Source organism: Anguilla rostrata, chromosome 4 (genome assembly GCF_018555375.3).
Source record: "Anguilla rostrata isolate EN2019 chromosome 4, ASM1855537v3, whole genome shotgun sequence".
NCBI classification, from domain to species: Eukaryota; Metazoa; Chordata; class Actinopteri; order Anguilliformes; family Anguillidae; genus Anguilla; species Anguilla rostrata.
Window position 1 is genome coordinate 40,083,151 of NC_057936.1, and position 25,407 is coordinate 40,108,557.

Sequence of the window (25,407 nt, forward strand, 5' to 3'; positions counted from 1 at the left end):
TACTGTAAAGCATTTTTCTTCCTTTTTTTGAAAATGTAAAATGTGATATAATCCAATTTGTATACATGAATATGACATCACTTACAGCCTGCCAAAACCAGGACCTTAATCTTTCAGATACTCACCTCTGAGTGATTGTCTTTTTCTAGCAAAGCGTTCAAATATGGCACAGAGGAGTCACCAGCAAACACTGGGAAAGGAATTAAAACCAGATTAAACCATCAAATCCTCTCTTCAAGGACACAGGCTACCAGTTTGATGCTGTGGGCAAACGAGAGAGTAATAACAATTGAAATTTTCTCATAAAAATAATAAATCCTGGTGATAGAAGTCCAACCAAATGCAGATTAGAAAAATGAATGAAATAGACCACTGGTGTAGTAATTGGAAAAATACACTCTTGTAGCTACATCCTCCTGCAAGAAAAAAATATAATGCATTTTACTTTGTTTATGAATGTTTATAGAATGTCCCTTGTAGTGCAGGTTTCGACATGGTGGAATATATGGTTCTTGAGATTAAGACCAGAGACCCTACAGCATACAAAAATTAATTCTTGGGTCTTGGGAGGATATGCTGCTATAAAGAAGGGTGACAAAACTGACTCCAACACCAAACTGCCAGTATTCAGGTACCTGAAGCTGGATTCATTTAGCATTTCTGCAGGGCAGGAGAGAAAGAGAGAGAAAAAAACTCACACTATCATGAAAATCAAGTATGTTTAATTGCTTACATTTCCTCACCGTGCACAATTAGCAACATGAACAAAAACAAGTTTTCTCTTTGATGTGCAAAAAACTGCAGTGCATTGGAAACAAGTGATGTCAAATTAACAGCAGTGGCCAACAGGTAATAAAAGTTTGGTCCAAAATTGAACCAGGGGCACCCTGAAGCACAGACAATAAGACATACTGTAGACACACTCATGTGGGGTGATGGTGGTGAAGTGCCTCCCTGGATTCCACAATGAAATGCATATCAAACAACAGCTTTGCACTTAGGCCCTACGTGACTATGACAGTGTTGATAGCCATTGGCTCCTGGGAAGATGCTGCCCTCAGCGCTGAGTAATCAGATTGTCTGCCCTTACTACTGATTGGCTATTAAAACCAAGTGACAATACTTCAAATGTTGTTTTATGGCTTGAAGAACTACTGAGCTACGCTGCTCAACCGGGAAAAAAAAGCCTGGTTTTATAGATGGCTTACAGAATGAGTGTAATGCAGCGTGTCTATTAGCTTCACAAGGCACCCAGAGGATGGACAGGTCCGATAGTGTAGTTTGTGTTACGTAGCCCTACGTCCCCTTACCCTGGTTTTTGGACACATTGTGTGCAGTGGTTTTTCTCCCAACTGAGCTATCAATTGAGTGGATTTGAACAAGCAACAAATTATATGCAGATTTTTGTCCCTACACTCTAAACATAATAGAAAAATAGTTTGTGAATGTGCTGAAATATGAATGTGTGTGTGCTAAATTAAACATAGGTGTTTATCCATAATTTGGTTGAACAGATTTATTTAAGCTCAGTTGTTAAATTCACTGTTCAAACTATTTGGTCAGTATCATTGCATACTTATTTTTATGAATTTTAAATTCACAAAGGCAAGTAACTTGGCTTCTATCCTTTCATTCGAGTTAAGCATGCTTCATGTTTTTCTTGGTCTTGAACAACACCCTTCCAAAATACATATCCCTTAAAAATTATTATAACAGTTTTAAAAGAAAATACTTGTTAAGTTATATCAAATCCAGTTCAGTACTGAATTAACAACACAGTGTAACATTAAATGAGGGCCTGGCTGGAGTGAGAACCAACTCGTGGTGTGAACCTAGGACTAAGGCTGGGGCCCAGTGCTGTAGCAACACTAAGCTATTCGAGAGAAAACATTGAATTCATATTTTCCTTTCAGGCAATATTGTTCCACAGAATAGAGTTGCATATGACACAAGGGTATTAAAGGCAAACAAGCGACATGGACATCGTAGCTTAGGTTCCCTGATCCCACTGATTTCATTCTCTCTTAAACTGGAAACAGTCCTTTGTCTTTAAAAAAAGGCTCTTTACAACACACATGGACACAATATACACATGCAGCAATATCTGCTATACGTTCACATGTCTATTTTATACTTGCATAGTGTTAGTTTTCCCCAATATTAGTAAAACAAAAAAAAACAGATAAAAAAAAAAGATTGTTAATTATACAAGATAAAAAAACTGTCAGAACGTGGCAAACTGTTTCAAGCCGAACTGCGGGCATCTGGGAGGCTCTTCCCTCCCACTGTATAAAGTCTCTCTCAGCTGGCACACAAACCAACAGCTCCCACAGACTTTTCCTGTCTACAGACAGATTTCTGCCTTGCTGTTCAAGGTTGGGTTCAAGGTGTAGAGCTGGCAAGGGTAGATGGTTCTGGTTCTGGCTCCCATTATCCGCCCCCCCCCCCCCAGCTTCCCTGAGTCTCAAGTCCAGATCTCCATGGGAACCATGGCTTCCTTGGTCCCTACAGAGGGCAGTAGGTTCTGCTCGCTCAGGAAATAAAGGGGGAACTGGACCAGGAACCCCCGGATCTTCTTCAGCTCCTCCACGGCTCGAACCGGGTCCTCCTTCTCCAGGCCCAGTTTGGACAGGAAGCTCTCCAGCTCCAGTGTATTACGCACATCGCTGGACGGCAGGCAGCGAAACACCTAGTGGCGAGGGGAGGGAGAGGCAGAGCTCGATCATGGTTGCAAAAGAGAAGCAGTATATTTGCCAAAATATACCATCTGTGTGTGTGTGTATGCGCATGTGTGTGTGGGGCACTTTTACCCAGCCCTTTTTTCAATCCATTTTCGGAATTGACTGAACTGGAAATGTAACTGACTCAAACCCTAAAGCCAGCCAATATTATAATTTATAATAACTCTTATTGCCATTGGTGAGCAGCCGGGAAGTAAATAGACTGCGCATTCTAGGAGAGGGAAAGATGTGGGCGTTAAAGGGGGCTGAGGCTGTGAGAGCCGGTACCTTCTGGTAGATGGATGCGTTGCGGGCGCACGTGGCCATCCACACCTCCTTGTAGAACTGGTCGCTGATGGGGTCCGTCACATCGATGGTGGGGTCGGTGAAGGCGCCTAGGATCATTCTGCGGAGGGAAAAGGTCTCTAAGGACAGCGCAAAATAACATGGACGGATTTGGGTTTCTGACAGATGCTTTCATGTCCCGCTAAGTACAGTATACAACTACAAAAAACCAACGGATACAGAAAATCTTGCTTCTGCAATATCGTCCCTGAATATCATAAACAGCTGCTGGAGGGCCTCTCCCAGGTCTGTGTGTCCATCACCAGCCAATTCCAGTTGCTGTTGTTCACCTATTGTAACTTGTTCCATGATTTTTAATGTTTCTGTAGTTTTTCAATGCCATACTGTGGTTTACCATGTTAGGTGAACCTGCCTGTCTGCCCTGGCTGTATTGTCAGTCATTACCATTACTATGGTTATCATTATTATCCTCCTGCATCAAAAGCTTTTTTTTTTTTTAAGTATAACTTACTTAATTTTTTTTTTAATTAACATTGCCTCACCAAAACTGACACTACTGAGGTTGTTTAAATCTTTAAAAGAAAAGATTTCTTTAAAAGAAAAAGTGCAGTGGAAACACACTTGAGCTGTCCCAGTTCTCTTGGCTTCAGTCAGGAACACACTGATACTGACACTAGGATCAGACCAGGTATTTAAGAACAGTACTTCACTACAATACACGTACAACTCAAGATGGAACTTTTGTATATATGACATTATAGTGTTCCCATTATTAGTGTTTTTATCACCTTCTAGCAGCGAAAGTAAGGTACTGTTAATGTAATGTTGTTTTTTGGGAGCGATTTTTGGAGAAAAGGCTAAATGGGCACAGTTTTCCAGGACATGACATGATTGTCAAGTCCTGAGGCCTGGAGTTGAGAGGAGGAGGTGTAACAAGGGTGGTGGTGTGTGCGTGTGTGTGTGTGTGTGTGGGGGGGGGGAGGTTTAGTGACCCCACCTGAAGCACTCCAGCCGTAGCTGTAGGCCAAACTTCCCTGCCTGGTACTCCTCCCCGTCCATCACTGATGTCACCGTCTCTGTGTCCTCCACGATGACCGCCACCTCACTGTCACGTTTTCCCAGCATGCTCCTGTCATTGATGTTGGCCGAGCCTGAAACAGAAGGAGGGGGTGATCCATCCATCTATCCATTATCTAGCCCGCTTATTGACCCAGGGGGCTGGAGCCTATCCCAGCAAGCTTTGGGTGAAAGGCAGGAATACTACCAGAACAGATTCCTCACAGTGTGTTCGTGTATTCACGAACACACACTCATACCTTATGGGCAATTTAGAGTCTCCAATTAGCCTAACCTGGATTACTGTGGGAGTACAGAGGAAACTCCACCCAGAACCTTCCGATCATTCCGACTTTCTCAGCGCTATCCACTGCACCACCATGCCGCTCAATGGGGATGTGTGACGCAGAACACAAACATCACCATTTAGGAGGGCATTAGGAAGGGGAGTGGTGCAGTATAATGGTCAGGAAACAGGGCTCGTAACACAGAGACTGCAGGTTCAATTCCCAGGCGGGGCACTTTAACTGCATCAATACATATTTCAACTGTACAAATGGACTGCACATAAAAATAAGTGCAACCAGTGAAAGCTTCTGTAGGTAAGAGTGTCTGATAAATGCCTACTGTAATGTGAACATGGCATGGCTACACCAGGGGCCTAATTTATAAAAATGTTCTTAGATTTATGCTTGAACTTGGTCTTAAGATCATTTCCGACGGTGTGCTTACGTTCGATTCATAAAAGATACTGAGCATAAAAAACCTTGCTTACGCAGGTTCTAAGAAGCCCATTTGTAACTTATGCACCTGTGATCTATAAATCTCAAATTAACTTAAAATTGACGGAACCTGAACGTGCCTTACAATCAGCGATTTCCGCTTAGTTAGTTAGTTAGTTAGATCTATTCATTTTTTTCGGTCTTAACAAGAATTTTACCATGCATTTATGAAAAAAGGTTAAATAATACCAAGTTATTGTATCAAAAATAGACCTAAATCAAAACATAATATTCTCTGCCTGAAATAAAAAATGGTATAGGCTGAAGCCTGAGCTTATTGTGCCTACCCTTAAAACAAACATTACCCTTACTCTGCCCAAAATAGCAATTTAACAGAACAAACCAAAAAAAAAACTGAAATAAAGCAATACATCAGCATAAAACAGAAACAGATAGATGCTTTTAAACATTTTCTTAAATTTACACATATTACTACATTCTTTTAGTTCATTATTATAACTATTCCATAATTTAACCCCTTTAACTGTCACACATATATTTTTCACATTCATCCTTACCCTCTTTATTTCAAAGATATTATTCCCCCTTAATGGATACCTGCTCTCCCTAATTAAAAACAACCATTGGATACAGTCAGGAAGTGTTTTGTCTTTTGCTCTAAACATTATTTGTAGAGTTTTAAAGTCTACTAAGTCCATAAATTTTAAGGCATATGATTTAATAAATAATGGTATGTATGGTACACAGTATGTAATGTATGGAACTATGAGTGAACAGTATAGAATAAATAGTGAGTTTTGATTCAAGATCGCCTTAGTTTTGATTTGATATGATTTATGAGTTTATGGTCTATTATCACTCCCAACAATATATTTTCATACACTCTACATCTACATCACTCTTCATACATTTCTACATCATTAATCATAATTTTTACTTCAGAGTTGATTTTACGATTAACAAACACGATGAATTTAGTTATACTTAGATTTAATGACAATTTACTAGTATCAAACCACTTCTTTCTGGTTTTCAATTCCTCTTCAACTGTATCCAACATTTTTCCTGAGCAAAATAAATTTGTGTCATCAGCAAATATGACAAAATGTAGCAATTTTGACACCTTACAAATATAATTTATATAAAGTACATAGAGCTTTGGACCCAGCACAGTCTTGCGAAATCCCACAGGTGACCTTCATATTATCTGAATCAAACTTCTTTACTTGAACATAATGATATTTGTTCTCAAGGTAACTTTTCAACCAGGAGTATATTACCCCTCTAATACCATACCTTTCTAGCTTCTTCATTAGTAAACCATGATCAATGGTATTGAACGCTTTTTTGAGATACATAAATACTCCCACTGTATATTCCTTAATGTCTATTGCAGTTGATATGTTCTCTACTAGTTCCATTACTGCTAGTGAGGTAGACCGTTTAGCTGGAAATCCATACTGGTGGTCACTTAACCCTCCTATCATGTTTAAATTAACTAACAGCTTTTATGTTTGGGGTCAATTTGACCCCAGCAATATAAACCTGCAGAAAATAATTGTAACTGAAAGTGTTACCCAAGTTTCTCTCTCAGCTACTTTAGGCCTTTCTACTGACCATCTTAATAGCCCAGTAAATAAAACATGACTCCCCTCATCCTCCCCTTATACATCAAGTATTGATTTTATATGACTATTGCGAAATATGGAAATGACTGTACAATCTCATTCATTGACCTAAAATGGAAAACAAAGTATGTTTTGGTGTTTGCAGAGCTTTATGTTGGTATTAAGCGCTCATTAAAAAAGAAAAATAACATTTGGAAAGAAACACACCTTTTATTATGAAGCATAGTAACATTTCATGTTCGGGGTCAATTTGACCCCAGGAAAAATTATTAAAAATGTCAAACATTTCAAATGTTTAAGTTCAGAAAACAACTGCAAAGACTGCAATTCTTCAGAAGGATTTCCCCTTATATAATGCTAGCACAAATGAGGGTTTAGTCAGGAATAACCAAGGACCAAAAGAGAAAAGCAAACTTTTTGGAAGATCATCATGCGCAAAAAAAGTCATTCTGGTCTCTGAAAACTCTCTCCCTTCTAAAAGCACGGTTTTCAATGTCTTTCAATAACGCAAGAACAGCCATGGTTACTTTTTTCTAACTTGACACACTATTTATAGAACATTGCATCCTGTTTTTAATTCAAAACACCTTGCGTCTGGCAATTAATTCCTCACACCTTTAATTGATAATTCCTATCAAATTGTTCATAAAGCTAATGCATAGTTCACCACAGGCTTGGGCGAATATGCGTCCCAAACTGCAATACCCCTACATAACCAGCAGGAAAATCACTTACGTCAAGTCTAGACTTTGCGTAGAGATAAGATCATTTCAACGCCAAAGTAAGGTTTTATAAATAACTACTTATACGTGGTCTGCGTAAGTCATACCTAAGATCAAAATTGATCGTAAGTCCGTTCTATAAATGAGGCCTCTGCATCTATTCCAATCATCAACACATTTTAGGACAAGAATGGGCAGACTACATTACATGTAGGCATTTAGCAGAGCAACTCACAGCTTACACTTTGTGTACAATCCATGTATAGTTGGATATTTAGTGAATTTACTAGTACCTTGCTCAAGGGGAAAAACTGGCAGTGCCCCACGTGGGCATCGAAGGTGTGAACCGTGAGTTTTAAATCCACTTTCCTGAACACTGCTATATATGTGCTATTCATTTGAGAAGAAAACAGCTAATCTGCCAAAGCGTCCATAAGAAGTGTCTGCCCTTCTGCAGCTCACTGTAGGATAGAAAAGGCTGAGAAACTGTTGGGAGGCGCTGTTCTGCACAGAGCAAACTGAGAATGAGTGCCTCCTAGTGGTCACTTCCACTCTACCGTGGGGGTACTGATCAGGAGTCAGCAAGCTAACCCTCCTCTTTGTAGGGGAGGGGGGCAGGGGGTTGAAACACTGCAGGATACAATTCATTTACATACTAATTAAACATGCCTGCTTTCTAATTAAGCAAACAAATTATGCACATTTCCCCCTCCTCAAGAGGTCTGAACAAACACAATTCCTGATGAGATATAAGCTTGTGAGAGGCATATATGTGATCTGATATTGGTTCATAACCGAAGAGATTTTCAGCTGCTAGAGGAGGTTGCAGTACTTGAGCAAGATGCTTAACCTGACCTGCCAGTAATTCAGTTGTATAAAATGTAAAATTTAATCCCTGCACATAATAAGGGCATATACTCAAGAGTTCTAAATTCCAGACAGGCCGTGGCACTAAGTCGAATACTGTGTATTACATGCAGAACAGCATTCTGACAACAGGGGGAGCTGTGCGAACATGATGTACAAGCTGCGTTCTGAATTTGATTAATTGGGATGGGAAACATGCCATCCCACCAAGTTACAGCTTGGTGGGGAGGCATGCCCCATACCTGTACAGTACTGAGAGCTTGGCACTTTTCAGGGTTTCTTACAGAAATAGCCGCAATGACCACAGGCTGTCAGCCCTTAAGAACATTAACTTCAACTAAATTTTCTTTGTATAGCACTTTTTACAGTGAACAGTCACAGAGTAGCAAGGCAAAAAACATCTGTAATGTAAACTTCTGTACCTTCTGATCCGATGTAAATCACACAAATGCCACAATCAATAATTCTCTGCATTGGACATTTAGCTGCATCTGCCAATAACAACATCTGAACAAAATAGTCTGATCAAAGTAACCAATTTCAGGACAATCTGATACACAGGTAAAAGGACGCAAAAACTTTGTGATCTCGTGTGGAAGCTAGCCTGCTTACAAACAAGTAATTGTGCAAAAAAAATTATAAATGCTGCTGTATAATCTTTGTTTAAAGCTCATTTATATTTCATTCAAATGGATTCTGTTATTTTACATGCAAACCCCACACTATGGTTTCATGACTCCATAGCTAGATGATTACACGGTAGGCCATAACACCTCAAACTGAATGTGTAACCATTAACGTCACTCTTTAACCAAAACATGGTGTAGATTGTTCTAATGTCTTCTAGGAGGCAATTTTTGTTTTTGTTGAGCTTCAGTTTCCTGTAATTAATCATTACTGTGCTTATTGTTTTTTTAGCCCATAATGGAAAATGCTCAACACAAAAAACCATTAATACAAACTAATTTTCATTCATTTGAAAGGTTTTCCAGAAAATAAAGGTCCAGAAAATAAACTTGATCTCTTGCTATTTTCAGATAAGAATGTTCTTTTCTTGCAGAAGTTCACTGAAGTGTGTAAGGGAATAGAGACTAACTGGCTCAAACCCCAATCCACCTGGAGTGCCCTGCCTCTCCTTAAATGGGCAGTTAATCTGATGTGATGTTATTGTGGGGTTCTCTCTTGCTAAGTGGAGCATCTCACCGATGATGACAGTGTTGTCGTCGGCGATCAGCATCTTGCTGTGGACGTAGATGAGCTCGGTCATCAGCCGGCCCTCCAGCTCTGCGTGGGTCCGCAGGCCCGCGAAGGAGATGTAGTTCATCCATTGTTCAGCCACTGTGCGAGAGAGGCACATCAGCACACACAGGTCTCAGATCAGTCTGTCCGTCACATCAGCCACAGAGCTAGCCAGCGCAGGGCCGTCGACTGGTCTCAGATCAGTCTGCTCACCACCATGGCTGCAGAGCTAGCCAGCATGGGGCTGTTGACTGGTCTCAGATCAGTCTGCTCACCACCATGGCTGCAGAGCTAGCCAGCATGGGGCTGTTGACTGGTCTCAGATCAGTCTGCTCGCCACCATGGCTGCAGAGCTAGCCAGCATGGGGCTGTTGACTGGTCTCAGATCAGTCTGCTCGCCACCATGGCTGCAGAGCTAGCCAGCATGGGGCTGTTGACTGGTCTCAGATCAGTCTGCTCGCCACCATGGCTGCAGAGCTAGCCAGCATGGGGCTGTCTCGTTTTGTGAATGTGGCGATGATTAGAGCTGGCTCAAACATGGATTGACCAAGACAGGAAAGAGTCAGATCTGCCCAAGAATTAATTAAAGCAACGCTGTTCCTGACATAATGTATATTGTATAAATGGAAAAACCAAGCCAAGTAAATATCACAGCTAAGCCACCAGCTATACAGATATATGATACCCACAGTAACTACACACATCCAGATGAATTTAGCACACTTCTATTCATGAGTTTCATGTATCACTTTAACCTGCAAAACCTGTACCTTATTATCAGCCCTCTGCGTACAGTGAAAACTTTCTTCAGAATGTAAAAAAACACATTCACAAATGTGTATGAGTCTGCATTGTTTGTGAGTAATGTCTATGAGTACTAATGTTACACTAATGCGTTTGACAACCCTACCGGGTATTTGAATATGTGCTTCGCATAATTGTAGGTTTGGTAGAAATTGAATCTCGCTTGATCTTAAAAGACCCGGAACTGAAGACTATCAATAAAGTATAAATTACTGAGACACACAACTGACAGGGGCGCCACTCCCCCCACTCCCTCCCTCTCAGTTACCCTGCGTCATTCAGCATGTAACCACTGGCGACACTCCCCACCCCCTAACAACCCCCCCCCACCCCCACCCCCCTCGCATTCCCGGGCCATATCGATCATGCAATCGCGCCGACATCCCCGGGGCCGTCTAGGGGTTGCCTGGAGGTCGGGGCTGCATTCCAGCCGGCCATTCAGAGGCGAGGGGGGCCCCGGTCACGACGGCCCGCGGAACGGGACACCGGGAGCCTGCTGGATTATTAAAGCCCGCTCTGCCGCACGCTGGAGGCCGGGGTCAGCTGGATCCATTCGCTGGTCTGTCTCGGGACTTTTTTTTCCCATCCACGTCTCCCAACCCACCCACGAGAAACCCTGTCAGTGCCGCAGGAGGTCTCTGCCATGCAGGCTGTACACCTGTGACTGGTGGAGTTGCAGCATGACACAGCAGAAACCTTGCAAGATGGCTCTGTGACAAGCCATTCCTGACAGGCAACGTCACCGTTTACCCACCTACCTGCACGGCAGGTCGCAGCTTCCGAACCCCAGTGAGTGTGCTGTGGTTTCTTTCAGCAAATGGCTTGATGAGAATTGGGTTTGGTAAAATATCCAGCAGCATAAATGCTCTGGATAAAGGGCTTCTGCTAAGTAAATCAAAAAATAATACGGTCTACTTCTAAAGCCTACTTCGTCTTTAGTAGGCTTTACTGTAAGCTGTTAACCGTCCCAAGTAGTACAGTTTGAGATGGTTTGAAAGATGGAGCAGGTACAGGGGGTCTTGAAAGGGTAAATCGATAACAGAATTGGCGCAGTGCTCCCCAGTTTAGCAACACTGCGGTACATAAAAGCACAGCAGAGCAGCTGTTACGCACTCCAAGGGACCGGGCGGCACCTGCAGTGCTTTGGTGGAAAAATTCCAGGCTGCAGAGAGCCAATAAAAACAACACAATCCCCAGCCCACATTCCTGAAATTGCACGTCTCTGATTGACATGAAAGGCAGCCAGTGGGTGGGGACAGGGTCTGCTACTTTGCCCAATGGAGGAACGTTCCTTATGGAGAAGTAGGGGCCCCACGTTTTCTGTTATTCCAGCTGAGATATTTCCCATAAATACAGTCCCATGTGGCAATTAGCACATCTGTAGACAATGATTGAACATGAAATTCCACTGAGCCACACAAGGAAGAGCCACACAAAACACAGAGATATCCATGCCACAAACAAACACACACACACACACACACACACACACACATCTCTCAGTGCATGCTTGCACTCCGGCATCTCTCTCGCTCTCGCTCTCTCTCTCACCACACACACACACACACACACAATGAATAATGTGAACAGTGTCGTTGCTTCTTTAGTCAGTTACAGCATTCCCCAGGTCAAAAACTACCCAAAAACACAAATCACACATCTCAGCACAGCACAACAGGACAAACAAAATTCAGAGATAAGGCACATTTCTCAAGATCCTTTCCCTGGGTACAAATCAGTTGTTTGACGGCGATATAATTCAGTAAAAATACTCACTTTCCCTCTTGAGCTGAGAAATAATGGAGCAATCACCTCTGATCATTGTTCTGGAAAAGAATTAAAGAACATTTCAATTTCTTCACAGTGCACAATCCAGATAATCGTCTCTGGAGGCCATGAATAATAACAAACTATACAGACTGTTCAAGGTCAAGTTGTCTATTCCTGTGGAGGTTCTGAATAAAACAGTCTTGGCTGTGGGTGAAATCTTTAATTACTTTCATTGCAGAGTTACTGAATGTATCCACATTATGAAATCAATAGACAACAGCGGCAAAGCAAACAGGGAGTAGAAGCTAAAAAAGGTCATCTTGCCCAGAAGAGTTGAAAGAACTAGAAAAATGCTGCAGTGCTGGGAGAAGTCCTTTATTAACAACTAAGTCTTTCAAAATGACAGCTTCCTCCCTGTTTGAAAGCACTTTATCTCTCTGCACAAACTGGACCACTTAAGGTTTCAGTACATGACTGTACTATTGGTGCCAAACAATCTACATGGACGAGTCCTGCTACTGCACTGGGGGAACAGACAGAGAGCAGGATGAAGAGAGTGAGATAGAGAAACGAGAAAGAATGAGTGAGAGATTCATTGAAGAGGGGGGCTGAAGAACAGAGTGAGAAGAAACAAAGATAGAGAGGCAATGTGTGAGTGACATAATGTGTATCCATGTGTGAGCGTGTAGGTGTGAGAGAGAGGCTACTCAATTCATCACAGCATTATTCAGAGCCAAACAGTCACCTGTACAGGAACCCCACTGTCAAAGGTTCTGGGGTCCTGGCCCTGAAACTCCTGCTATTTGTCCAAGGTGGCCACACCAACCACATGAACAAAAGTATTAATGGCCGGGAATTATGGGATTGGGTGTTCTGAGTGAGCTGGAATTTGCATCCCATGTTGTCTTTGTGGGTCATTTAGTTTTAATAGGCCATTGCTAGGCTTGGTGTGCCAGGTGTGTAGCACTAAAGGAGGCCTGCTAAGCACCGTATTTTATTTCTGTGTGCTTTTATTTTAGCATGGCTATTCAGCTTAATCTCACTTACTATACTTATGATTATATCTCCATATTGCTCTTTTAATTCAATGCTATTATTCTACCTATTGTTCCTGTTGTTCCACTGCTTTCACAGCGCCTAATTGCAATAGCCCTTAATGATAATCTATATAAGGGCATCGGGTGATTAAATAATGCTAGTGTTACTGTCATGGCAGCAATGCCACACATGAATGAATACGATTTGTCATTCTAAACCCCATAGAGGGGCATCTGGAAATGAAGTAACATTAGCATTACAAATTGGCAGTAACGCAACATCAATTAATATCACTTGGCATTCTAAATTAGGAGGAGAAAACAGGAAAAAATATTTCATAAAATGGGTTAAATAATACATAATGCCAGGAAGAGAAACTGGACAGGTTGTAGGAGGGTGGCCATGACCAAAGGCCTGAAATCCGCCATATTTAAATGGTGTCTTGCCCGGGGTTTGCCGTTGTTTAGACAGCAAAAGCTGCTGAAAGCACGTGTGACTGTCTTAGACACAGCTTATCGCTGAAGGCCAACACCCTCTCGTTTAGTCTTTTTCCTCTAGTCCACACTGACCAGCAGAGGGAAACTCCTCTTACCTCCAGTCTGACTGTGCCAACATGCCCCTTCCTAGCAAACGAAAACCATGTCTGCACCCTCATCACTGAACCTTTTTCATTGATTTCATTTTGGAGCGAGAGCGGACAGTCTACCCTCCTCTCGTATTTCTGTGCTTTTAATTAGTCAGGGAAAAAGTAGAGAGGGTAACAGAGAAGACAGCACAGCTCAGAAGGTGCCATGGCAGGGGATAGAGAAGTAACGGAGGAGCGAAGGGGGCTCACACACGGCCTTAAGAGTCTGCTATCTTGCGGACGGCAGCAACGCGTCTCACCAGTGAACCTAATTTCCTGTGAGCATGCGCTGGGTCAAAGAGCAGCACAGCAGTAAACCGTAAACGGTCGCAAACCGGGGAGGGATAGAGGGCTGCACACACGCGTAATCAAACGCTTCACCCCACAGGGCTTGTGCTGGATGTGCGGGGCCCTGATAAGAGATAAGAGATAACAGGGCTGGGCCACCGCAGTGATGTCTCACGGCCTCGGGTCAGAGGTCGAGAGCGTGCCCGCTGGAGGCGCGTTCACAAACGAAGCCCTGCGTCGCCTCAGAGACTCCGCTGCCGCTGAGGGAAGACTGCGGCAGTGTGTGAGCTCAAACGAGCCTACAGCGTGCGCATCGTTCTCCCGGGCGGCTTAATGTCAGGAGCCGAAGCAGGGAGATGCTGGCAGATCAACACAGGCTTCGGTAAGGCTGGCGAGCCGTTTATGGCTGCTCTGCGCCCATCGTAACTCATGCTGCTTCCCTTCCTAGGTAATAAAAAGGGACACTACAGCCTCTGTGGCATTTCCAGTGAAGGTTAAAAGAGAGTTTACAGTAAACATTAAGACAGAATTGCATCTTTTCAACCCGGCGTGATTAATTATCCACTAATAAACTAATTCAGCTGCGGTGCGCTGTAGTAAGAAGCTAAAATTGCACTAGTGTTTGGTTAAACCAATCCACCTCAATGCAAGGCTGAGATGAGAAATGGAGAACCTGGCTTGCTGGCAGTTAACCCTTCATGTATCTCATGTGACTCTCTAATGATGGTTAAAGCGACAGCGATGTTGATGTTCCATGTCAAAAAGTCTTGCGCAAAAAGTCTTGCGCCTAGTATTGCGAAAATGAAAATAAGTCTAGTTAGTGAGCTGCTGTAGCTCGCTCTAAAGGTAAAATCAACCAGGGGACTGCTTTACTACCAGCAGCTGAATCAAGACTATGGGTCTTCGTCATCATCCTCCTCACCTGTAGTTGAAGTGCATGACGGCCTGGATGGCGTTGCCCCCGCCAGTGTTGATGTCGCCCTCGAACCCGGGCAGCAGAGGGGTCACCACGTAGACACGGTACTTCTTCCCCTCCCTGGGGTGTGGAGGTGCATGGGTTCAAAAGAGAGGGGAGGAGTTATACATGGCTTCACAGTTCAAGGACAATGACAGTTCTCCACTCCAGTGACCGCCACATCACACATGCATGCAAGCACATCACACACGCACGCACGTACGCATACACATCACACACGCATGTACGCATGCATGCACATCACACACGCACGTACGCACATCACACACGCACGTAGGCATGCATGCACATCACACACGCACACATACACGCAGGCACAACAGGTACGCATGCACATCACACAAGCACATACGCATGCATGCACATCACTTAAGCACGTACACATGCATGCACATCACTTAAGCACGTACGCATGCATGCACATCACACACGCACGCACAACAGGTACGCACACACATCACACAAGCACATATGCATGCACGCACATCAAACACACACGTACACACATCACACACACACACGCACATACGCATGTACATCACACACGCACGTATGCATGCACATCACACACGCACACACATACACGCAGGCACAACAGGTAAGCACGCACATCACACACGCACGCACGTACGCATACACATCACACACGCATGTACGCATGCACGCACGCACATCACACACGCACGCACGTACGCATACACATCACACACGCATGTACGCATGCACGCACGCACATCACACACGCACGCACGTACGCATACACATCACACACGCATGTACGCATGCATGCACATCACACACGCACGTACGCATGCACATCACACAAGCACGTATGCATGCATGCACATCACACACGCACACATACACGCAGGCACAACAGGTACGCATGCACATCACACAAGCACATACGCATGCATGCATATCACTTAAGCACGTACGCATGCATGCACATCACACAAGCACGTATGCATGCATGCACATCACACACGCACGCACAACAGGTACGCACACACATCACACAAGCACATATGCATGCACGCACATCAAACACACACGTACACACATCACACACACACACGCACATACGCATGTACATCACACACGCACGTATGCATGCACATCACACACGCACACACATACACGCAGGCACAACAGGTACGCACGCACATCACACAAGCATGTACGCATGTATGCACCTCACACAAGCACGTACACATGCATGCACATCACACACGCACACACAACAGGTATGGACGCACATCACACAAGCACATACGCATACATGCACATCACACACACACGTATGCATATCACACACGCACGCACGTACGCATGCACATCACACACGCACGTACACATGCATGCACATCACACATGCACGTACGCGTGCATGCACAGCACACACGCACACACATCATACAGGCACGCACAACACAGGCATGCACATCACACACGCACACACATCAGCAGACACAGCATGCACATCACACACGCACAACGTACGCATCACATCACTGCACGCCATCGATCCATGCACGCCGCTGCATGCACTCGCTGAGTATCAACATTCTGTGCCGGGTACAAAAAATGGGAATTAACATGAACCAAAAGATAAGGCAGGAAAATCCCAACTGGAATGCGGTTTTCAAATTTCACTGTGATCCTACTAAAGGGCTCGTTTGCTTTTTCACTTAAAGGTTTTAGGTTTCCAGGCGGAAGATAAATAACATAAGACTACAAATAAAGACAGATAAACTAAACATAGTGAATAAGGCTGACGACAAAGTGTACTGCAAAGGTTCAGACCTTTTGGCACTACTGGTGGTCTTTAATACTTTTCTTCCTGAAGGAAAATATTTCCTTTAAAAGGAGAGAAAATATCAGAAATGCTTTTCCTTGGCTAGGCACAGCAGGATAGTGGAAGCTGGGGACAGTTGGACCTGATAACTGACTTGACGTTGAACTGCATACAAAGCAAACTGCGTGACCGCGTCATTTGGACCTCAGTGACTGTGGCTTTTCAGTGACCACGTTTCCTTGGTGTTTAGCAATGTTACTGAATCATAACTAAGGCTGTGAGTCACTGTTTACCATGTTTTTATTTCAGTTTGATAATAATGAAACAACAGGAAACACGCTGAACAATGATATATCTGTTTTCTGCAGGGCTACAAACTCCTGGAAGGCAGAGCTGTCTTTACATTTTCTCTCTGAATTCAGAAACGTGAACCTTAAACCATCCAAATAAGCAAATCGCTGTCTTGACTTTCTGAGTTCAGAGAGCAGTCAAAGGATAAAGAGAGCCAGCGAACCCGTTTGCCTGGGGAAAGGTAAAGGAAAAGGTTTAAACAACGTGATAATGCACAGGAGATATTCACCGATAGGCTTTGATGATTCTCTGCGCAATGGCGTCTCCGATCTTGTTGAAAACGTGTCGGTTGTCGGCACAGCTAATGAAGAACTGGTTCTGAAAGCGGACAAATATTAAATCAGCAAACAGCTCATATGTCCTCGTGGAGATGAGTGCGCTCGAAAGGAAGGCTCAGGGAGCCAGCTTACAAACTGAGGCTCACCTCGATGTAAATGTAGTGCTTGCTGTTGGTGATGGCGTGCACATAGGCGTTGTGGATGGACTCCTCGTGGTATTTGATACCAGCTGACCAGTCTGCAGCAGATCTCAAGATCTGGTGTGAAGAAATGATAAACTCAAGGACAGTTGTGTATATGTGTTTGTATGTGTGTGAGTGCATGTGCACGTGTTTGCATGTGTATGCACATGTACTGTAAATATACATGGGTGTGAGCTTATGTGTGGGTGTGTGTCTGAGCATGTGCATATGGGTGTGCCTTAGTGCATATGCACACACATTAGTGTGTACTACCTGCACTTTTGTCTGGACACTGTCTGGGACCTGGTATCTCAGCTCGTCGGCGGTAGTGTGGGACTTAGGCAGGAGGTAGGGGTATGAGAGAGAGCGGTACTTCGGTTTCATGATCTGAGGAAGAGAATAAAAATCTTGAGCAAAAGAGTAATAATCACAAAACATTTCCCCACATGATTCCCCAAATGAACAAAATATTCTTACACAATGTGAAAAACATTTTTCATTAAACAAAACAGCACTCGGCCTCAATTACATGAAACACAGCTTTCAGGATCCATCAACAGACAGACGGATGGACAGACAGCACACAGTCCTTATTCAGCTTTAAGCAGTGCGACAGGCATGCATTTCTTACATGGACCTCCTGTGCATCAATGCCCTTCATTGTCACAATACTGTAATCTCTTCTGAGACATGACAGAAGCCCTGGCAGGTGTGTGTGTGTGTGTGTGTGTGTACCTCTCACCTTGGTGAAGTTCCAGCGCTGTATGAAGTGCCGCGCCACATCCCGTGCTGCCCTCCCATGAACCACTGAGGAAATGTCGTGCCAGGGCATTCTGGGAGTTGTGTACCTATCAATGAAATCTAGAGAAGCAGAAGGAGAGTTTTTGACAAGCACACAGGTAGCACTGCTTCCGCAGGATTTCACCAGGTAAAAAATCTAATGAATCCAAAACCTAATTTTGGATCGTGCCTATTGAACAATTGAGTATACATGGTAAACATGATCTATTTGCAAAAAAGGTCCGGTGAGTGGATCTAACGAAGTCGAGAGAAACCATCCCGTTGACATGCACATACCAAAGGACCATTAACTGGGTCAGGAATGGGTGTCAAATTAAGGAGAGCCGTACCCCAGGAAATGATTCTTTTGGCTCATGAATGAGTTTTAAAAAAATCTATTGTACCACATTATTAAATGAAAAATTATTATAAATGATAAATGAGTTTTGTTTATTTTACATACCATCTATGCCAGAATGATGACAAATAGCCACTGGAGTTTTAAGACATAACATAGATTCACTGAGGTAGGCCTAAGTTCTACTCTGTCATGTCATACATCATTGCAATGCTTTTTTCTGCAGTACAGGTCTGGTACTGTACATTCCATACCTGGCTAGATTTTATGTAGCCATGATGAATAACCCTTGAAGCTAAGCCACTTCTCATTGGCTAAACATTTCTGAATAACGATATAGGTCTGAGGTACCATAAATGCACCTTGGATAAAACATAATATGTGTTCAGAAAGTGCTGTAACACACATGGAGATGCAGTAATTGAAGACAAACTTCAATAATCCAAAAATGTAAGACCATAAATATGAAAAATGTCTGCTACTCCAGAACCAGGGCTTACCTCTGGTCTACACCAACATTACAACCAACTTTGAAACGCACAACAGGATGTAAAACTGCTTCAGATCATCACCACTCCATATAAAAAAACAAGATATGAAAAACCAAGATTAATTGTACTTTAGCAGAAATCTGACCAGCCCACAAACCACAGCCAACCAGCTGTATTTATCCTCAGAAGCTGTTCCCTCACCCCTAATTGGCTAAAAACACTGAGGCATGAGTCAATTAAAAGACAGGGCGCTGACTTGTTCAAGACACAAGCAACTCCCTCTTCAAACCTGCCATCCTTGTTTAGTTGAATCAAACACCAAAAGAACAATCAAAGACACAGACTGCTCCATATACATTCAGGTATGTACTCTTCCTTCAGTCAACTATAACATCCCTATTCACTCTTTTCTTTTTCAATGTAGGCTACTGTACTCCAGTACTGTACTTCTCCACCTCTTCTGGTGTCTGAGCCCTAACATGCCTTTCACACCCGACTCGAATGGTTTCTTCCACACCGCTCACCACAACCCCCCACTATTACCACGAGACTTTGCCTCTTCTGCATGACCACATTGCTTGGCGCAACCTTAGGGTGTACCATCAAAAGGCTTTTCCAGCTGTATCCAGTCCTTGTGGACGAAGTTGCAGTAGTCCTTGCCGTGCCAGAAGCGGGTGTTCCCGATCAGCTCCCCGACACCGGTCTGCAGGCTTCTTAAGGACCCCGTCTCTGCGAGGGGGAAGGGGGCAGGGTTCCCCAGGGGAGGAGGGTAATCGGTTACTCCCAACAGAAACGTATCCCTAACCACTGTGCTATGAACCTGGTAATTCATTTTATGGTGCTATATGTCTCTTAGAGCTTACTGTTTAGTTCCAGATAACAATGAATCAAACAAAATATTTTAAACCATGAGCTAGTATTTACTTAAATAAAGCACTTATCTAAGCTGGAAGGTAAACCGAGAGATTGCGTCTCTTACAGCGACAACCAGGTCAACAGTGCAGGTATGAAATGTAAGGAATTGCACAGCCAATAAAATGTATGGAGCATGGGCGATTGGGTTGCCAGATTAGGAGGACTTTGTGGACCAGAACGCCAAGAAAATGTCCGTATTTATTTTTTGATAAGTTCCATGGAATCACTCACTCACTCATTCAGTCAGTCACTCACACTGGTATTAATAGGTTTAATGAGGCATGCAAAGCAAGAGAGGGCCCATCCCACAGCACATTCACAGGGAAACATTCACATTGTTTCATTATTTAAAAAATCTGAACTAACATTTTAAAATATTGCTCAGCAGTTACTTTCCTTCAGTGTTAGATCAGAGAACACCGTTAGATCAGGTTAGTCACTCCTTATTCACCATAAGAAAAGTTACTCTGACCGTGTTAGTTGTGCTCAGTGTCCAAGATATAAAGGAGGGCCAATGGTTGTTAAATTACACTGTGTTAATTCAGTTCAGTGTGAGTAAAGAAGTAAGGAAGGGGCAACGATTGTTAAATTATACTGACGGGGTAATCCAGTCCTGTTCAAAGTTGGGAGCAGAGTTACAGTGCTGCTTGAAAGTTTGTAAACCCTATAGGGATGGTCATTATTTTTATATAAAATATTAAACTAAACTTATTAAATCTTTAGCTAAACCCCAACTCGTAATAAAAACATTCAAAATAAATAACATTTAAAAAAACAACAACAAAAAAAACAGATTTCATGTGTGCAAATATATGTGAACCCCTTCAATGAATAGCTTGTGGCACCTCCGTTATCTTCTTTTGCCAGACCCATTCTTTGGTAGATTTTCTTGAATGTTTTAGGTCTTTGTCTTGTTGGAAGACCCATTTTTGGCCCAGCTCTGGCTCCTTCACTGATGGCATGATGTTCTGTTCAAGAATCTCCTGGCATGCCTCAGAATTCATGGTTCCCTTAATGATATGGAGTTGTCCAGTTTCAGAGGAGGAAAAGCAGCCCCAGATCTTGACGTTCCCACCAGCATGCTTGAGTGCCGGGATAAGGTTCACTTGGTAGTAGGCAGTTCTGGATTTTCACCAAACATAGCGAGTTTGATTGTGACCAAAAAGGTCACAATCCAGACTTCCAGAAACCTTCAGGTTTGTCCAGGTAGCCTCTGGCAAAGTTAAGATGGGCAGTTTGGTTCTTTTTTGACAGCAGAGGCTTCTTCCAAGCAACCCTCCCATGAATGTCATTTTGATTCAGTGTTCTTATTGTTGAAGCACGCGCAGTTCACAGCAAGGGAGGTCTGCAGATCTCTAGATGTTGTTTGGGTTGGCTTTTACCTGATTTATTATTTTTCTTGTGGCTCTTGGGGATAATTTGGAAGGGTGTCCACTTCTAGTCTGAGTTGCTGTCATGTTAAATGCTCTCTATTTGTTAATTATGTGCCTCACAGTGGAGCTCAAATCTTTTAGAGATAATTTTATAGCCTTCCCCAGACTGATGTGCTCTGACTACCCTCTTCGAGATATCCTTTGAGTTCTCCTTTCCTTTCAGCATGGTGTGTTTGCATCAAGCTGTATTGGTAACACCAAACTGACCGAGTTTATTATCTCTATTTAACAGAGGCCTACCCAAACTCTTTTCTGAAGATCTCTCCTGTGATTGGTTAATTTGGTACCCAATTATTTACCCACCTGATTCTACTTACCTACTTTATTTAATCAATGCAACGTGGGGTTCACTCATTTTTGCACCTGCACTAATTCCTTTTTAATTTTTTTCATGATTTCCTCTAAACCAACACACAAAATTGGTAAAGACAAACCTGTTATGTCAGATAAAAAAACTGATTAATTAAAGATTTCATGGTAAAAATTAAACAAATCTATACTTCTACAAAAGGTTCACATACACTCAAGCAGAACTATAAACTGAATTTCCTTTGTCCGCAGTAAGCTGCAGAGATGTTGTTATTGTCCTTTCTTCCATCATGTCACTGCCACTGAGTTTGCAGGCTTGTCTCTTCTGAAGTGACCGAGCACACTGCTGCATAGACAAAGGCCAGGGGCGGTGTGGCAGCGATGCACAGATCATAAGCAACTGGGCTCGTAATCAGAAGGTTGCAGGTTACGTTCCCAGGTGGGGGATTACTAATGCAAGACTATATACCCTGACTGTTTTTCAGTAAATATTATATATATATATATATATATATATATATATATATATATATATATATATATATATTTAAAATGTCCACTAGACCTCACTGGAATTGACCTAGCAGCACCATTGCAATGGGTTAACAGACAAAAACAGAAATACATTACAATACCAAAACCGGGAGCCCTAAAAACAACTGTGTGCATAGCCAAGAAGGGCTGTCCTCTCGACTGCTTATAATCTTTTGCTGCTTATAATCTCAGAGCTCAGACTTCTGCCAAGACCAGTGGAGGTGGTTTGGGGGTGGGGGTGTAGATGCACGAATTTTTGAGGTTTCTCCCCAACCATTTATGTGATCAGATACTATGAAAACCAAAAACTTTTCCCAGGCACAACTGGTCTCTCACTGTGAATGTGCCAAGAACAATCCCCCGCTGGGAGTCTTGGAAGGCAAGAGCACCCCACACGCATAGCGAGTGCAGTGGGAAGGTGGTCAAGCGATCAAACCTCATGTGGACCATGATCCTCACTCACCCGCTTGCGACAACCCCGATAACGGGGTCATCTTCAGCGCCACCCCTCTACCTGGGATTAAATTCTGTTGGCTGTTAACGGTGTTAGACCAACCTGCAAAGGGTTATGCACTTTAAAATCGGAACCCCCCACCATTCCACCCATTCACTACGTCAAGCCACACACATGCAGGTCTGGCACTCCTGACTCCATTAGTGTTGCCTGACTTCTGCAGAATGTTGTTTGGAGAATTGACATGGCCTTACCTTTGCCAAACAACTGTGCAGAGCTAACACATTGTTAAAGGCGTCCCTACCGCAAATGGTACAAAAGACGGGCTATTTGCATAATCAAATTGTGTAAATATTCTGTGGAAATATTCAGTGGGTTGGGGGGTGTTTTTTCACCAGAGATCAGTCTGTTTGGAGACATGAAAACAAACATGCGTTTCAGACATTAAAAAAAAAAATCTTTCCATTGTGACAAGACAACTCATTGTTATGTGACTGAAAGGATAGCTTTCAAAACGCCACTAGTGAGAAAAGGAAATAAACAAAAGAGAAGAAAATTTGCATTAGTACACCAAAACTGGACACCTGAGACGTGGAGTAAGGTTTTATGGACCAATGAGTCTAAATCTGAGATTTTCTGAAGTAAGAAAAGGCAGTATGAATGCCACCAAAGCAATGAAAGACTCTCAGAGCCATATCCACAACCATCAGTCAAGAATGGTGTAGGATCAGTGCAGTGTTTTGGCTTGCATAACAATATTTGGAGTTGGTGATTTGGTGTTGATTGAACGCATCCTGAATGCTGATGAATACAAAAAAAGTTTACACATCATGCAATACCCTCTGGACAACATTTGATTGGGAGAATTTTTTTTTTTAAATTCAAGATAAAAACCCCAAGCACACTGCTAAGAAGATCAAGCTGCTGGTATTCTCAAAAGAATGGTCTGGCCACCCCAGAGTCAAAATCTCAACATCATTGAATGTGTTTGGGATTACTAGGATCGAGCGAAGCAGAAAATGCAAGACTAAACTATTGAGGTGATCACAAGAAGCATGGAAAAACAACCCTGCAGATTTATACAAAAAAACTCAAAGCAAGTCTTCCAAAAAGAATGGAAGCTGTAATAAAGGCAAAGGGTGAAAACACTAAATACTAAAGATTTGACAGAGTTGTTGAGGTTTTGGTGTAATTTTATGTTAAATGTGTTTTCTGCACTATTTTCTGACACTGAAAAATCACTAACTTGCACTTAATGGCTGTTTTCACTAGAAAGTAAAAAAAGAAAGAAAGGGTCTCTGACTTTTTCACAGTATTGTATATGAGAGACTTATGTAAGAGATGAGTGTAAGTGAGTGTGTGTGTGTGTGTGTGTGTGTGTGTGTGTGTGTACATGCATGTGTCCGTATGTGTATGTGTGTGTGTGCGTGCAAGTGTCTGTATGTGTGTGTGTATGCATGTGTGTGTGCGTGTCTGTATGTGTGTGTGCATGTGCGTGTATTTATGTGCGGGTGTGTAATGTATGTGTGTGTGTGTCTATATGTGTCTGTATGTGTGTGTATGTGTGTGTGGGAGTGTGCGTGTGTGTGTATGTGTCTGTACTGTATGTCTATATGAGTGAGTGTGTGTGTGTGTGTCTGTGTGTGTGTGTGTGTGTGTAACAGAGACACTCACTCTCCTCAGACTCCACGCTGCTGACGCTGTCTGCGTGGTGCAGGCCGTGTTTGTGTGTGTGCGCGTGCCTGTATGTGTGCGTGTGTGTGCGTGTGTGTGTGCATGTGCGTGTGTCTGTGTGTGTGTGTGTGCGCATGTGCGTGTATGTGTGTGTGTGTGTGCGCATGTGCGTGTATGTGTGTGTGTGTGCGCGTGCGTGTATGTGTGTGTGTGTGTGTGCGCATGTGCGTGTATGTGTGTGTGTGTGTGTGTGCGCATGTGCGTGTGTGTGTGTGTGTGCGCGTGCATGTGCGTGTGTCTGTGTGTGTATGTGTGCGCGTGCGTGTATGTGTGTGTGTGCGTGTGTGTGTGCATGTGCGTGCGTGCGTGTGTCTGTGTGTGTGTGTGTGTGTGTAACAGAGACACTCACTCTCCTCAGACTCCACGCTGCTGACGCTGTCTGCGTGGTGCAGGCCGTGTTTGTGCAGGTGCTTGTAGAGGCTGAAGCGGGCCTTGCGTGCCCGGCCTGCCCCTTTCAGTTTGGGCTGGTCTCCCATGTCCGCCGGCCCAGCGTTTCGCCCGTTGCTCTGGGTAACTGCGGGGGAGTCGATGGGGGTCACACCCGTACCAGGTGGGGCAGCTTCTGTACCTGACTGTAGGACCATAAAAGCATAATCGTCAATCGTTTATCTTATTACAGTACCTTCAGTTTTTCCTCTGAAAGCCAGTAATCATCTGAAAATGTATTTAGCAATAAATGTCCAAACACTGCTTTGCATGTAGACAAATAGAGAATACACTAATATAGTACTACCATTTTATATTGTATATATTTTGGAATAATATATAATTGGGCAACGTATTCCACAAGTATTAAAGCAGACACTTGAAACAGCACTAATGAATTTGAATTTCATGCTTCACGTATTTGCATATATCAAAATACTGCATGTTGTAACCAGTTTGAATTTGGTATTTTAATCTTTCATTATAAAAAATGTATAGAATTTGTGACAGTACGTCACAAAAAGCACAAGTGCACGCAGACACTCACTAACTCAGAAACTCTACATATGCTTTGCCTTTTCA

At 43.1% G+C, this 25,407-nt stretch overlaps 1 protein-coding gene across 4 annotated transcripts in view; it reads right to left on the reverse strand.

The window, feature by feature from the left end:
* Nucleotides 1-705: 705 nt before the first annotated feature.
* The window catches only part of LOC135253393 (phospholipase D1-like), a 64,284-nt gene continuing 39,582 nt past the window's right edge, over nt 706-25,407 (reverse strand). For 3 of the 4 annotated variants that reach the window (XM_064332638.1, XM_064332641.1, XM_064332640.1), the window contains 12 exons: nt 24,749-24,971; nt 19,621-19,749; nt 18,134-18,252; nt 17,665-17,778; nt 17,356-17,466; nt 17,161-17,249; nt 14,729-14,842; nt 11,862-11,911; nt 9,246-9,380; nt 4,024-4,177; nt 3,009-3,126; nt 706-2,689 (listed from right to left, as the gene is read on the reverse strand). In XM_064332638.1, the coding sequence (XP_064188708.1) occupies nt 2,465-2,689; nt 3,009-3,126; nt 4,024-4,177; nt 9,246-9,380; nt 11,862-11,911; nt 14,729-14,842; nt 17,161-17,249; nt 17,356-17,466; nt 17,665-17,778; nt 18,134-18,252; nt 19,621-19,749; nt 24,749-24,971 (1,581 nt within the window). In that variant the 3' untranslated portion in view covers nt 706-2,464. Of the gene's footprint in view, nt 2,690-3,008; nt 3,127-4,023; nt 4,178-9,245; nt 9,381-11,861; nt 11,912-14,728; nt 14,843-17,160; nt 17,250-17,355; nt 17,467-17,664; nt 17,779-18,133; nt 18,253-19,620; nt 19,750-22,674; nt 22,768-24,748; nt 24,972-25,407 lie in introns of all 4 variants that reach the window. The other variant, XM_064332642.1, reaches the window with a different exon arrangement.